At 41.8% G+C, this 13,254-nt stretch overlaps 1 protein-coding gene across 1 annotated transcript; it reads right to left on the bottom strand.

The window, feature by feature from the left end:
* Positions 1–1,437: 1,437 nt before the first annotated feature.
* Positions 1,438–11,491, bottom strand: slc2a15b (solute carrier family 2 member 15b). Its single transcript, XM_028972941.1, has 12 exons — positions 11,390–11,491; positions 10,492–10,590; positions 9,124–9,284; positions 7,086–7,210; positions 6,472–6,617; positions 5,927–6,059; positions 5,162–5,349; positions 4,168–4,278; positions 3,620–3,721; positions 3,429–3,504; positions 2,823–2,950; positions 1,438–2,481 (listed from the first exon to the last, which is right to left on the bottom strand). Exons 1-12 carry the CDS (start codon positions 11,432–11,434, stop codon positions 2,248–2,250), a joined length of 1,548 nt encoding a protein of 515 aa, XP_028828774.1. The 5' UTR covers positions 11,435–11,491; the 3' UTR covers positions 1,438–2,247.
* Between the last annotated feature and the right edge of the window lie 1,763 nt (positions 11,492–13,254).

Raw genomic sequence — 13,254 nt, 5'->3', positions numbered from 1 at the left:
CTTTAGAGAATATTTAGATTAACTTGTAACATTCTTATTGTCTAACTTATGTACAGAATCTACAATAAGAGTGAATAAAAAGATTGTATTCATAATTGAGGGTCCTAATGAACTAGAACTGATCATTTCATCGATGGTAACTTGAAAGCACGTTGTAAGTCTCTCTGGATAAGGTCGTCTGCCAAATGCCTTAAATGAAAATGTAAATGTAAGCAGCTCATATATATAAGGTTATGTGTGCCCTCAAATGTCAGAATTACAATTTTAAAATTGATCTAGGTGAACCAGGCAAGGGCAATGTGACTAATGCCATTAGAAGGTCATTGTTGATTTCTAACAAAGCTGTTTATGTGCTATGGTGGGGGCAGAAACCAGACTGAAAGAGTTCATACAAATGATGAATGTTTAAGTAATTTCCTTCTGATTATGATTCTATTTGCAGAGTGGATATGGTGGAGGAGCATTTGGGTCACCTTTCCTCCTCAAACAGCTTGTTGGGACAGAGAGCATGCAGCTAATAAGATGACTTCAGTGCCCTTGTTGGACAGTAATGATGTAATACAGTAATGATTACAGTAACCAGTGTAAAAAGTAAGCAGCGCCGTGTTTCATGGCTTGTTTTGCTTTTTATTGTCAGAAATAATAATGACCATAACCACTGACACACGAGGAAAACAATACAGGAACGGAAAACAACCCTAAGGCGCGTGACTACTTCATCAGAAGAACACAACACTTAACAGAAGGTAAGGACAGTCTCTCCACATTAATGCACCACTGCCCGTTCTAATGGAGTCCTGGCCAATCCCTGTTTTCAGCTTGGATTGATCAGGACTCCATTATCAGGTGCCATGACAGTACCTGCTCCAGGCCGTCACAGAGTTTCTACTAGTATTAAGAGTGCAAGCGGTCATTCAGAAGTGATGCCCATCAATCACTATCCATATGCTACAATCAACAGGAGATTTTAGCGGAAGTTTGTGTGAATAGGCTGCCCCAAAAGCTTCTGTTAATGAAGTTCCCGGTCCCACCCTTTAAATCAGCCTGAAAGGCCTTTATATCTGTTTGCATTGCCTTTAAATCAAAGAAACTCTCTAGTGTAAACAGATCAGGAACGATATTATCATAGACTAAAATGTAGTTTTAGATTGCATTATGTGATTATGAATTCGCTCCATCACTGGTCAAGCTACATAACCCCACTTCATGAATTTCCACAGGCCAGGGGCCAAGGTAGACAAGGCAGACGCTAGGCCACCACTGCCCTACCACTAACCAGGTGTCTCCAGGGGGACTGTTCCTGTAAACTAATGATGAATGACAATTTTTTTGCTAATTGAAATGGGTGATGTCCAACATAGTCCAGCACACATGTACTACTCATTCCACTTCTGGTCTGTTTGCATTTTACTTCAAGTAAACAGTCATTCAAACACATGAATTTAACAATACTTTAATTCACATTGCATGACATTTAGACAGATGTTTTATTCAGTTTTACCTACCGAAAATGATATTTTTCAACCATAAATGAGATTAAGTCACCCATGTATACATATTGTGTTGTTTGATGGCCTACATAATGGCTGTGTTACTAGCCATGTTCAAGTGTTCCTTTAGGCAGAGGAGAAGCATGTACAAGTGAACAACATTAACCCTCAAGTATAAAGTTGTCCCTGAAGTCAAAATAAGACTTTCACTGGAAACATTTAATTTATTTCACTTGGTGAGTCTGACCCAAAGATACACACATGCCTCAAACAGGTATTGTACTGTAAAAATGGAATAAATAACAAGCAAGCTTATGTTTATTTCTGGTTCACTCACTGTATATAAACAGACTGAAATTACAGAATTAAAAAATTTCGAGAAACCATGGCTTTTTTAAATATTTTATATATCCAACAATATATCCCAGTTTCACTTTGCACCATTTGTCAGCATCCATAATCTACTGTTATCGTGTCATTTGTTTAAAATATTTTAAACAAATTTCAAATACTAAAATAAATACAAATTGATTAACATTATACTAGTGCTATGAAAAATACTACAACTCCTCACATACATTCTTATAAAACTAGTAAGATGTTCTCATTCACTACCATATGCTACCCATGCGCAAGCACATGATGTTGGGTGTTTTCTGCCTCAGGGGTGAAATAACAGAGAAACAGACAAGGTCCTCACCTAATACAATCAATGGCTCCATATAGTCACATCAGACCAACTTCTACCTCAAGATTTCTACTTCTCCACTTTGACATCTCTGTCTTCCAGAGAGCCATAGCCATTCTTCTTGGTGATGGGGTCAGAGCTGCCCAATGCATGGAACTCCATTGCAGTCTCTTTAGAGGAGAACATCTGGGTGATTTCCACAAAGGTCTTGTTCTTGGTCTCGGGGATGATGAAGTAAACGTAGGCTGCCACCGCCACACAGACACTGAAGAAGACTAGGTAGCAGAATGCTCCTGCTGACATCTGCAGGGGGGTGGGGCACAGTTACTGGTTTAAGCACAAGTCACAAGGACAGAAACAGGGTCTCGTGTCAAATTCATCATGTGCCCCTTTCAAATAGTGCCATGATATGATGGAATCACATTATATAGATCAGCACGTAGAACGTGTTCATTTTCCTATTGACCTCTAAATAGTGGCTGTAACTTGATCATCAAAAAGACAAAACAATGCCAATACTTCAAAATACAGTGTATTATTCTGCATAATCTGGCAAATACACGATGAGTATGTTTTTCATAATGCTGGCATGGTGGAGTGAATGCTAAGATCTGTACAAGAAGACAGAATGGCATTTCTCTTACCTGGAGGAAGGGAAAAACGAAGCCAACAGTGAAGTTGGACAACCAGTTGAGTGAGCCTCCCACAATGAAGGCCGCAGGCCGGTGAGACTGTGTGAACAGCTCCCCAGTCATCAGGAAAGGCACACCAGCTACGTTAAAAAATCAAATAAGAAAAAATATGCTTAAATAGACATAAACATAGACATTAAATAAAACATTGACTAATAAACATTGGTAAAAAAAAAAAGCGGTGCGGTTAAAGACAGTGCAAGGTTTTCTTTGAGATCTGCCTGCTATGAACTCTATGCTCTGTAATATACCACTAGGTGACACCATTTGCTGATTGTTAAGTTCTGTTTGACCAGAAGCGTCTCAATGTTTGGAACTGTGAATGTTGAACGAGGTTCCGTTCCATTTTGAAACCAACTTATCTAGGGTCAGGATCACAAGGAAGCAAGTCTGTCTTTTTCCCAGGGACATGACTGGTGATAACTACTATGTAGAGATGCTTTTTAAATAAATACATTTGTTTATGCCCTGATCATTATACTGTTGCATATTTTCTGTACAGACTGAAAAACTGAAAAACTATTAAAACTGGTTCTACAGGTTCCTGAAGGTTCCTACCTGGTCCTATGCAAAAGCCAGCAATGATTCCCACCACACAGGCCACACCCACATAATGCATAAAAGGCACATGAGCCTACAGAGGAAAAGCAGTTACAACTCTGTACCTTCATTTAAAGCTTAAACAGATAAAAATGGCTGGAAAAAGTCAATAAAAGTATACATATATAATGAAACAAACAAAAACATACCTGCAGTATTAAGGAGATTGTGATGCCTGCACAACATATCCCCATGAAGCTGAATCCACCAACCATCAGAGGTCTTCTGCCCAGTTTCTCAATGGTAAAACACTAAGGAAAGTTTGATGAATTCATTATTTAGAATTAAATATTATATTATATTATATATAAGATGACTCATTTGACAACAGAATTTCCAACTAATTGATTCAGTTTCCTGACAAGGTAAAGTAATCATGGCGATTTTCCCCTGTCTGTAGAATAAAAATAGAAGTATGTTAGAAGTATGTTTACTTGTGCTATACTGTATGTATACTGTGTTCTCCACAAACAATGCCATGGAGAAGCACCAAGCAGAAGGTTGCACAACTTGCAACCTACCACATTTACTAAAAAGAAAGCTGGAGTGAAACTGTTCTGATATAGGTGGTTCTCCAGGACTAGGAAATACTGTTATATATAAAATAGTCAGAATATGAAAAACTGAAATCTGTATATTGAAAATCTTGTAAGTAACCCTTTCACCAGTGAACAACAGTGGGTAAGCGATTCCTCACCCCAATTAATCCAGCAATGACCTCAATGGCTCCAGTGCCCACAGTGGTGTACTGAATTTGGGGGTGAGCAATCCCAGCATTCTCAAAGATATCATTGGTATAGAACCAGATCTAGAGGAGATGGAGTTACAAATCAAATCCAGTTAATGGGCACAACACAGTATTTAAATACATTTATGGCAAATAAGAGCGAATTAAAATGCTTTAAAGTTTCCATCAGTGAATACATCTTGCTACTGGTCTACTAGCATCGAGGCTATGAATACCACAACTCTAAAAGTTGAGTTGGATAAGTAGTCATGCAGTCATAAGGTGAAAACAGCCACATAAAAACACAGAATCATATACAGTACAGGCCAAAGGTTTGGACACACCTTCTTATTCAATGTGTTTTCTTTATTTTCATCACCATTTACATTGGTAGATTCTCACTGAAGGCATCAAAACTATGAATGAACACATGTGGAGTTATGTACTTAACAAAAAAAGGTGAAAAAACTGAAAACATGTTTTATATTCTAGTTTCTTCAAAATAGCCGCCCTTTGCTCTGATTACTGCTTTGCACACTCTTGGCATTCTCTTGATGAGCTTCAAGAGGTCGTCACCTGAAATGCTTTTCCAAGGAGTTCCCAGAGGTGTTTAGCACTTGTTGGCCCCTTTGCCTTCACTCTGCGGTCCAGATCACCCCAAACCATCTGGATTGGGTTCAGGTCCGGTGACTGTGGAGGCCAGGTCTCCACTTTTTGTTAAGTACATAACTCCACATGTGTTCATTCATAGTTTTGATGCCTTCAGTGAGAATCTACCAATGTAAATGGTCATGAAAATTAAGAAAACACATTTAATGAGAAGGTGTGTCTGTACTGTACAGACATTGCTCTTCCTGAACAGGTTGTTTGACAAGGTGTGTTATGGACTAAGGACAACCTTAAATTGTTCAGAGCTCTGACCCTCCCTAACAATCGAGATGAATCTGAAATGCTCAGCTCTCACCGCATCGATGCCGGAAAGCTGCATGCCGGCGTTGATCACCATGACTGACAGCACCTGCCAGCGAACACTCCGATCCCTCAGCAGCTCAGTCACCGTCACCGTATGCACAGAGGACAGCAAGCGCTGCTCCTCCTGCATCTCCTCCACCTCTGACTGGATGTTCCCCCTTTTGCGGAACCACTTCAGTGCTGCCAGTGCAGTGACGCCAGCAAAAAAAAGGGGTGATCAGTGTTTGCATCAGTTCAGCGGCCAGTGAACTGAGCCTGCAAATTATTTTTTTGGTGTTCCTACTTTTCTGTGGCATCACTAAACAGTGGCAGCACCCAAAAAGTTGACAAATTCATGACAAAATACGTAAATCAGTGTCATTTTCTCCTGCTAAAGTGGTTGCTACCCCTGCCCTCTCGTACGGCTCAACATGAGCCCCTGCTGGCTGTTCTTTTATGTTCTTGTGGTAGCTGATAGAGACTGACAGGCCTTTGTAGTGAAGCTGTTCTGATCATGCCTCTCAGGCCTAATTGCCACAGAGCAGGAGCCGGCCAGGGAATTATTCCCCTCAAGACAACTGCCTGAATTATGCCTGAATATGAAATGAAAGAAGGCATGAATTATATGCATGAGCCTTTTTGGAAGTGAGGAGTCAAAGCGAATGAATGTTTAATTACATTAATATACAGCAAGTACAGTAATTTGCTTTCTATGTTATTAGCTAAATGAAAATATCACACCCCTCTGTGCAAGACTAAAGTCTTCATTGCATCTCACCTGAGATTGTGGCGTGGACGTTTCGTTTCTCTATCAGTAGGTATCGTGGGCTCTCTGGAAACCAGGGCAGCAGCATCAGCTGGACGAACGTAGGCACCACCACTAAAGAGAAGAACAGAGGCCAGTGCTCTTCCTGTGAGCAGAGAAGAACATGTTAGGACCGTATTTGTCCAAGCACTACAAAATGTACAGCCATATGAGATGGATTGAAACATGGAATTGGTCTACTAATCCCAGACTCATTTCCTACTTGCCCATCCATATCCTCATCATGTTCACAGGCTTCATACAGACTCATTGAAAGTAAAGTCATTGTACACAGCACACTCAGCACAGCACAACAAAATGTGTCCTCTGCATTTAACCCATCACCCTTGGTGAGCAGTTGGCAGCCATTAAATGTAACCGGGGAGTGGTGTATGGGGACGGTACCTTGCTCAAGGGGACCTCAGTGGCACCTTTACGGTTTGGAATTTGAACCTGAAACCACTTCTCCGATAGTGAAGTTCAACAAGTGGTCACTCAGCACAACATTCAAAGCATACCTTCCCCAGGAGCTCATGAAGACCCAAGATCTGTGCACAGAAGACTCCAATGCAGATGAAGATGCTTGGCATTAAACACAGGAAGCCCCGCACATTCTTAGGTGCAATTTCCCCCAGGTACATGGGAACCACACTGAGAGAAATCCCTGAGGAGAGTAAGCAGAAGATACAAAACAAGAATCACTCTGTATAATGGTGGTTCCTGAGCTTTTTAAAACTTTTTATTCTGCAGGACTGCCCACACTGTTGTCCAATGCTTGCTCCCTGACTACATTTACATTTATCAGACGCCCTTATCACGAGCGACTTACAATCAACAGTTACAGGGACAGTCCCCCCCTGGAGACCCTCAGGGTTAAGTATCTTGCTCAGGGACACAATGGTAGTAAGTTGGATTTGAACCTGGGTCTTCTGGTTCATAGGCAAGTGTGTTACCCACTAGGCTACCACCACCCAGATGACTATGCCTGTCCATTGTATCCCCCTGTGGTGCCGCCACCCACCTACCTGCCCCTGTGCGCCACCAAAACATTACGACCCCGTGGCAGTCTTCATCTCATTGGGGGAAAAGCATAGTTCTCCAAAAATTATTTAACTGGTCAGTAATGGCAAACCTGAGTGAATCCCAGTGATGAAGCGTCCAATGATGAGCATCTCCGGTGAACCACATAATCTGCTGAAGCCCATCAGCGCTCCTCCTACAAACACCAGCGAGGTACTTTTCACCAGCGTCCCTTTCCTACAAACATCAGGGAAGCAGCTGAAAAATCACTTCCACTACTCAAAATAATCATGTTACAAGGCCAACATGTTACAAGGCCAACCTATCACTTTTAATAAATACAGTCACTAAATAGTACTTCACTATAACATATTATCATGATGCATGGGTCACGACACGATTATATGCTATGTATATTGTGGTGCTGTATTTACATTTTCCCATAAAATGTAAAAACAGAGCTCAAATACAAGATGCTGTGTACGGTCTGATTACAGTAACTTTGTTTTGTACAGACTCCGCCCTCCAACAGGCTTCCTGGAAGACCAGTGGTGATCAATGTATTCCCAGATTGGACTAATGCAACCAGATAAGCCCAATGGTGTTGGGCTACAACTGTCAGGCAATAACCGTCCCTGTCGGTTGCAAAGCTGGCAATGGTTAAGTGGTTCACTGTATGCCACATGCTACATGCCCTGACTCTGTGCTAGCATCACTGCTCAACACAGCATGTGCAACAGAGCCTGCTGTCACCCCCCTCAAATATGACAACAACATAAGTTTCTAAGCAAGGCTGGGCTTTAATGTCGCCATGCTAATGGGCACGTTCACCCGGTCACCCAATCGCCAAGGCCAGCAAAAGCGCTGTCTTCTATGACAGCAATTTCAGAGGCACCTGAGTGAATCCTTTCTAGCACCAGCTGCAAATCTGACAGCGTAACCAACCTCTAAGTAGTGGGATGCATAAAAATCGTTTGAGCAATGGCTGGCTAGACACTGTCAGCTTCCCAAACGGGCAGTGATTGCCACAGTCCGCCCGGCCTCGTAACAATCCTGAGGGAACGTTAGCACTACCTGTAAAGAGCAGATGGTCAGTAGAGGCCACTGTCTGCACACCACCCTGCAAAAATCGAAAAATCGCATAGAAATACCTACTGGTGCTCTGGCACTCTGTAGTGTATGGATTACGGAGACTGTAAGCCCCATGGAAGCTAGGCTGTCCCACTCAAGCACCACGCCATCAAACGTCCATTGGCTTCAGTTATATTATAACTTATCGTTTTGCCCCACCTCTACTAAATAGCAGTGCCAGTCGTCCTTGCAGGTCATCTTGTTTCAAGGTGAATTTAAAATGCACTACATTACCAAACCAACCAAATTATACCACAGAATTTGAATGAGGCAACACAACATGACATTATATCCACTAACATTTGACATTACAGTGGTCCGAATGTAAGCATCAGAAGGTGACCTGGTCTGATATATCATTGCTTCTTTGATTGCTTCTTTATAGAAATGGTAGTCCCTGGTGGCAGTGCCAAATGAATGGTATTTACATTTACAGCATTTATCAGACGTCCTGATCCTGAGTGACTTTCAAACAGAAGTTACAGGGACAGTCCCCCTGGAGACACTCAGGGTTAAGTGTTTTGCTCAGGGTTTGAACCTGTTATGGAACAACCAGTCACAAAGGCAAAACTTCACAATTTACAGGGTTAAATACTGAACGCTTGGTGCAAGATACCACAGCATACCTTCACAGGCAGTAAAAGGGGGGCAGGTATGGTTGATTTATGGACAGTCTGGAAGTGACCAGTAACTTTGTTGTGAACCAGCTAACCCTCAAGACATAAGGCTGTACTCCAGGAGCTTTCCGTTTTCAATTGTGCATTTTCAATTGTCTCTCTCTCTCTCTCTCTCTCTCTCACTCTCTCTCTCTCTCTCTCTCTCTCTCTCTCTCTCTCTCTCTCTCTCTCTCTCTATATATATATATATATATATATATATATATATATATATATATATATATATATATATAGATATATATATATATATATATATAAAATAATCCTGTGAAATGTACTGCTTTCCATAAAAAAAATCATGTTAATCCTTTCCAGAAAAACAAAAGAAAAGGATGACTTTACCTTCCAAATTTAGTGACAAGCACTCCCACCATGAGAGAGCCCAGCAGCCCCCCAATAGCAAAGATGGACACGGTAACAGAGTACATGACTGTGAGGGTCTGTTCATCCACTCCCATTCCAGTACGCAGCAGCATAGTCTGGTTGTAGAACTGTTTAATGTACTGTTGCAAAGAAAATATTAAAGAGCAGGACAGATCATTGTTTGCACAGGTTGAAACAGGTTCATTTTAGACCAAACTCGAAAGCATACGAAAAAAATGCAGAAAAGTTTACAGCTAGTTTAAGGCTAGGTCACCTTATTTCAGCGGCCTTTGATTTAGTACAGCATGCTATTGGACAAATTTCATTTGCCAGCTAGCTAAACTAAGCAAAGTGTACACAAGGCATCTTGAAAGGCAACGCTTAACACAATTACTGGGAAGGACCTGTTATCTGGCCATCTGACTACAAGGATATATCACCACGTGACTTCGGCAGTAATGAGAAGCCCTTAAAATTCACTAGACTAAGTGACGTTGGGCTTTAAACAGAAAAAGACATAACAGTACCATAGTTTGCTTCAAACGCCAGCCAATATGAGAACATTTTATAGTATGTGTTCAAATTTTATTTTAGAATAAATTGTTATTGAACAGATTACATACTTAATATAAAAAAAGAATCGTTCAAACAGACTGTGCCTAGCATTAAATAAATTATTTTCGTGTTCTCTCTGCACATGTGACCCCTTATCTCCAACCAACAACCAGCCATATCATCATGGTATTGTCATGGCATGGATTCAATTATTTTAAATATGTGATGAAATCCTTCACTGCCCAAGGGACATCGGGGATATTCCATTGCTAATACATTTGCAGCAGGACCGGGCGGAGCCGAACACATTCTGTTGCCGTGAGGGTGTCTCCTGACTCTTCAGATCCCGTGACCCGCTGGCACGGATGCAGAGCCAATTAACACAGACATTCTCCACATTACTGCAAATTAACACCAACGTGAACACGGTGCTTGGGGAGCGTAAGCATTTTCTCCAGGACTGTTATTGCCTGTCTGGATGGCCGGAGAGGCCGGAGGTGGATGTTTTAACTATAGCACACAGGCTCTCTCTCTCTCTGTCAAGTCATATATCTATATAGACAAACACAATACAATCTTCATTTCATTATCTCCCTTCAACAATGACATTATGTGTCTAGCGAAAGAGACAAAAAGTCTCCATTGCTCTGTTGTTCTATTCTGTTCACACCTGCTCTTGTAGCAGATCTCCAAACAGCGTTTCACTTTTCATAGTTATCGTTTGTGTTTTAAACATTTAGACTCTCTGTCCACGAGTCCTGAACCCAACTTTTCTTTTCCGTACAGACTTACCTCTGCAGGGGAGTTGACGACAGCGAGGTTGTAGCCGTACAGCAAGGAGCTGCCGAAAGAAGAGAGCAACGCCACAGCCAACAAGGACTTGGTCAGGTGCTGAGGGGGCAGCAAATAAAATGAGTTTTCCTAAAATATCCTGCTCTCTCACAGAACTTTACAACTGCGTTGCAGTCGTCTCAACAATTCGGCTGTCCTGTTAACAACCACATGCGTCAAGGTTTTTGTATAGGAGCCTGCCTTTCATCTTCCCGAAAGACAATAGTCATCAGCTGCTAACTGACCAATAGGAGCACAATTCACGACCACAAATGTCAAAACTGGAAAGTAATTGTTGAAGCCAAAATCAACTTACAATGCACTGCCCATATTTTGATTAAAAATGCTTCCAGTGTTATTATGCATGGGTGCAATTTGCATTTGCATTTTCATCGTGGCTTTCTCTGCTCCATAAGCAATGAAGGAACTAAGGAGATTAATGTGATCTACAGGCCATAGCTCGACCCGAACTTCCGTGGAATGTACAGAACTAATCGCCTGATGAAGAAAGATTCATTCTTATGGTCTTACTTGACCAAAATATTGCAGGACCTGTCTGAACTGTAAACACAAAAGTGAAAGAACCTGCGATGTGGAACTGGCATGTGGTGTGTATCAGTTCAGAGAATTTGTTCTCGAATTCGTCTGGCCAAAAAGAAAATACGTTCGCTGTTCTGCGCATGAAGCAGTCAGAAAAGAAATACAGAAAATGGTAAAAAAAAAAAAAAAAAAAAAAACCCACATACTTAAACTGCCTCAAAACGTGCATTCAAATCTCATTTTTGTCTATTTTCTTCTCTCTCTTTTTTTTTTTTTTTTTTATAAAGGAAAACTTTATTAAAAAGCCCCCCGCACTCACCCATGATATCTTCCCGTTGGAGTCCAGCAAGGTCTCTTCCGCCATCGAGGAGCCGGCTGCGCGGAGTGGAGTGGGTTCTGCGGGAGGAGGCGTGGGTCGGGCCGGGTCGGGCCTGGGGCGGACCCGGGTTCCGCGGGAGGAGGCGTGGGTCGAGCCGGGTGGGGGGCGGCCGCAGCCAGTCAGCATCACCTTCCCCGGCTACCAAATTGGCAGGGCGCCTCCGTCACATGCTAACAGGCAGCGTGATCGAAAAATGAGGCTCGGGGTTATTTAATAAAGCCGCCTGGCCGATATTGAGCCTATTGTGGATATTCAGACGCGTGGAAGGAACGTGGGGATTGGCTCTCTATAAAAAAAAAAAGCGGAAATGTACATTTTATTAGATTTTATATGACTCATTGACTCATTGCCTAAGGGGAACAAAATGAAGCACCTGGGCATGCAATTTGTCCATGCATTACAAATATAAAAATACGGCATAACACCTATTAAATTAAATTTGTTGTGAGTGTTCTGTTGCTCGTTTTTGAGCCTGCATTTAACAGGACCACAAAAGTGTGTAGACGTCGAGATCACATGAACACAGTGTTGTACAGCACGCTACGCCTGCAGAACCCACATGCTATTCAGGGGCTTGTATAATATAAAGCTCTGCAACGCTGCAGAAATAGTTAAGAAACTGTTAAACTAAGAAAATAAGAGAGGGTTCAGGTCACCAATCTTATTGAACATTTGAAAGAATGTGAAGTGAATGTGATTGTCATACACTGCAGCACAGCACACAGTGACACAACGAAATGTATTTAACCTTCTCCCTTGGTGAGCTGTGGGTAGCCATGACAGGCACCCGGGGAGCAGGGTGTCGGGACGGAGCTTTGCTCAGTGGCACCTAAATGTGTAACACAGATGTAAGTCTTCTGCTCGAGTGATGGACAGTGAAATGCATTAAAGAGCACTAAAGAGCATGGCTTTGCTTTCATTAAAGACCAACCAGAGGTCTTGAATTGTGCTGGGACAAAGGCTGGGCTGTAGTTACAACAACTAAGCTATGGCCCTTCTCTTTAGGGAGAGGACTCAGAAAGTTGATTGATCATATGTATCTGTGCTGGACTGCAGAGTGAAGGCAAAGGGGCCAACAAGTGCTAAACACCTCTGGGAACTCCTTCAAGACTGTTGGAAAAGCATTTCAGGTGATGACCACTTGAAGCTCATCGAGAGAATGCCAAGCAGTAATCAGAGCCAAGGGCGGCTATTTTGAAGAAACTAGAATATAAAACATGTTTTCAGTTATTTCACCTTTTTTGTTAAGTACATAACTCCACATGTGTTCATTCATAGTTCTGATGCCTTCAGTGAGAATCTACCAACGTAAATGGTCATGAAAATAAAGAAATCACATTGAAGGATTATGTGTGTTCAAACTTTTGGCCCGTGCTGTATGTTTTCAGCCCTCCAGAATGGAAGGGCGAAACATTGTCAAAGATCTATAACAAATCCAGTTTTTTGAAACATTGATCATATGGTGAAGAAACCAGCACAATTTATTTACATCTACATTTAAAAGACAGCCTTATCCAGAGCAACTTACATGGACAGTAAGGAGGCAGCGGCAGCCCAGCAGTCAAATTATCTTGTGACAGTAAAATTGCAGGTTTGAATACAGGATTTGGTAAGGTGACACTCAGGTGCCGTTCAGCAAGGTACAAGTGTATGTGAGTGTAGCGCACCACCCATATACACTTTTTGAAAACGCAAGTCTCCTCTTATACTAACCGTAAAATGCCCACTGCTCCAGCAGTCACTAGATGATAATGTGCTACTTCTATTCCATTCACACACACCACATTTACATATACGATACACTT

Source organism: Denticeps clupeoides, chromosome 3 (assembly GCF_900700375.1).
Source record: "Denticeps clupeoides chromosome 3, fDenClu1.1, whole genome shotgun sequence".
Lineage (NCBI taxonomy): Eukaryota > Metazoa > Chordata > Actinopteri > Clupeiformes > Denticipitidae > Denticeps > Denticeps clupeoides.
This window is presented reverse-complemented; position numbering and strand designations above follow the sequence as displayed.